This window comes from Propithecus coquereli, unplaced genomic scaffold (genome assembly GCF_000956105.1).
Source record: "Propithecus coquereli isolate 6110/MARCELLA unplaced genomic scaffold, Pcoq_1.0 Scaffold120, whole genome shotgun sequence".
NCBI classification, from domain to species: Eukaryota; Metazoa; Chordata; class Mammalia; order Primates; family Indriidae; genus Propithecus; species Propithecus coquereli.
The window spans coordinates 5,175,453-5,177,775 of NW_012136081.1; the positions used below are offsets into that span (position 1 = coordinate 5,175,453).

At 46.4% G+C, this 2,323-nt stretch overlaps 1 protein-coding gene across 1 annotated transcript in view; it reads left to right on the forward strand.

The window, feature by feature from the left end:
- Window positions 1-556, forward strand: part of MTL5 (metallothionein-like 5, testis-specific (tesmin)) — a 25,373-nt gene extending 24,817 nt beyond the window's left edge. The window contains exon 6 of the mRNA XM_012665396.1: window positions 461-556. Within this exon, the coding sequence (XP_012520850.1) occupies window positions 461-556 (96 nt within the window). The remainder of the gene's footprint in view (window positions 1-460) is intronic.
- Window positions 557-2,323: the final 1,767 nt, after the last annotated feature.

The window sequence follows — 2,323 nt, forward strand, 5'->3', positions numbered from 1 at the left end:
AAAAAAAAAAAAGATCTCTTATGTTAAGCTAAGAACAATAATAAGAACATTTTTAGTTTATGGAAATTTGGAATTGAATTTGTTTCACAATTGGTAGTTCATAAAAACGTAAGTGTTCCATTACAATATCCCTGGCCAGCTGACCCACACCCATGTGCTGGTTGCTGGCATGTGGCTGGCGGCGTCCCCCACACGCTTCCCTCTTTGCCCGCATAGTCTGGGGCTTTCTCACCCCCAGGGCATCCTGTGGCCAGGCAGGTCTGTAAGATGACCTGGCTCTAGAGCCTGCTCAAGTGTTAGTAGATTCATTGTTGTAACAGCCTGCACATGGCTGTAAAGGAATTGTGATATAAACCACTAGAAGAAAAAGAGTCATTTTTATCTGTACCTAGGGGCTGGTGGGCTGGAACTTTTAAAACACATGCTAATTCAAAATATTCTTGCCTTTGGCTTTGTACAGCTTGATAACGGAGCCTTACCATCAGTAGTCAACGGATCTGCCTACCCCCCGGGATCGACTCTTCCAGGACCGCCGAAAATAACTTTGGCTGGGTAAGGATTAAAAGCAATAAATTACCACTTACTTTAACGTAAGAGTTTAAGAGCCTTTTGGATACAACTGTGATTTTCTTCTGTGTTATAAAATTAGTTTTACCTGCAGACCTTCATGACTTTTGAAAAATTATTTTTTACCTTAAGCAATGCCACTAACAACGTTGCCATACGTGTCTGGTTTTATTGTTGCTGGAAAGGCTGATCTGTAATCTCCATTTGTTTCCATTCTGCTACCTGCTGTCTGTGTCAGCAGCAGAGGCTTGTTGCCATTGATAGCTCTGTCTTGGTTTCTCATTGATTCAAACTGTGCTGTCATCAATACAAGCAATGAAGCGGCAGCCTCTTAACGTCGATGGTGGTCTGCAGAGCGCCCTGCGGGCTGCCTCTGCCTGCTGCCTCCCGTGCTAAGTCGGCTCCTGCTGCACGGCAGGTGCTCACACGTCAATCTATACTCACGATCTCCAGGTGGACGTGGGCTGCACTGGGACTTTGTCTCGTGATTTTAAAGTTGTGTTTATAATTATAACTAATTGTAAACTAACCAAGCTGGTTGAAACTCTGCCATGCTAACATTGGTGTACGGATGGTGGTCTGGGCAACTCTGTTCGTGGAGCCCTGGAGTTGATTATGGATGTCAGTCTGTTCCTGCCTTCGAGAGTTTTTTGGCCCACAGTCTCATGCAGTCGTATATCCTGCGGCCTGGACGACAGCAGGTAAAGCACTTCAGGAAAAGTGGACTGTGGCCTCTGTGCCCGCCGGCCCGCTGCAGTGCTCCGCCATGGGGCAGGGCTTCGTGACGGCCTTGGTAAGGGAGAGGAGAGTGGTTTGGGGCAGGAATGAAGGCTGTGAGGTGAACCACTGGGTAGGGCTCTGGAGACACGCTAGGATCGGATCAGCGCTTTCGCCTCGGCATTGTCGCTGGAGGGTGGTAGTTGCTCACGTGATTTGCTGCTTCAGTTTTAGCAGCTGCTCTTTGAGCTGGTTGTCATACTATGCTAGGTCAGCTGGTGACTTTCAGTTAATTTGCTGGAATAAGACTGGAAAGAGCCAGTCTCCTCGCCTCACCGTCTTGGGGGGATGGATAGGAGAGGATGCGGCTAGTGTGAGTGTCATTGGTCATCTCACCCAGGCTGTCCACATTTCTGAACAAAATGAAAATGACTTAACTTCCAGACTCTGCTGATAGCATCGCATCTTTGGTTACACGGGATGATATAAGGTGTTATGATCCTGAAGATACTCACTTTATCTGTCTTGTAATCCGGGGGCTTCTGGTCAACAGTACTGCATTGCTGTGTGCTTCGTGGTATCTAGGACATTTGAGGGGACGTGACATTTCTAACACACGTGCTGTCACAGTTGCAGTGCCACGGGAGGCTCCGCCGTGGTGCAGCTGATGGACATTTCCATGCAGGAGCAGTAATGAGGGCGTTTTCACTGCACTGTATTTCTTCTTTTCCCTCTTTCCCCCTCTCCTCCTCCCCTCTTCCTCGCCACCTCCTCCTTCCTCCTCCTCCTTCCCAGTCTATACTAGATTTTTCTCAGTCACATATTTTTCTTTATTTTGAAGTAATTATGCAGGTTAAAAAAGAATTCTATTATAAATGATGTACCAAAAATAACGTGAGCTTTGTGTTTGTATTTTTGATGCAATTAATTACTTGATTTGATTTTGCCCCACTGAAGTGGCCCTCATAATTTTCATCTCAACATCCACAGGACTGGTGGTATACTGGAATCTACCATTTAGTTTTTGTAGTAAGGGAGC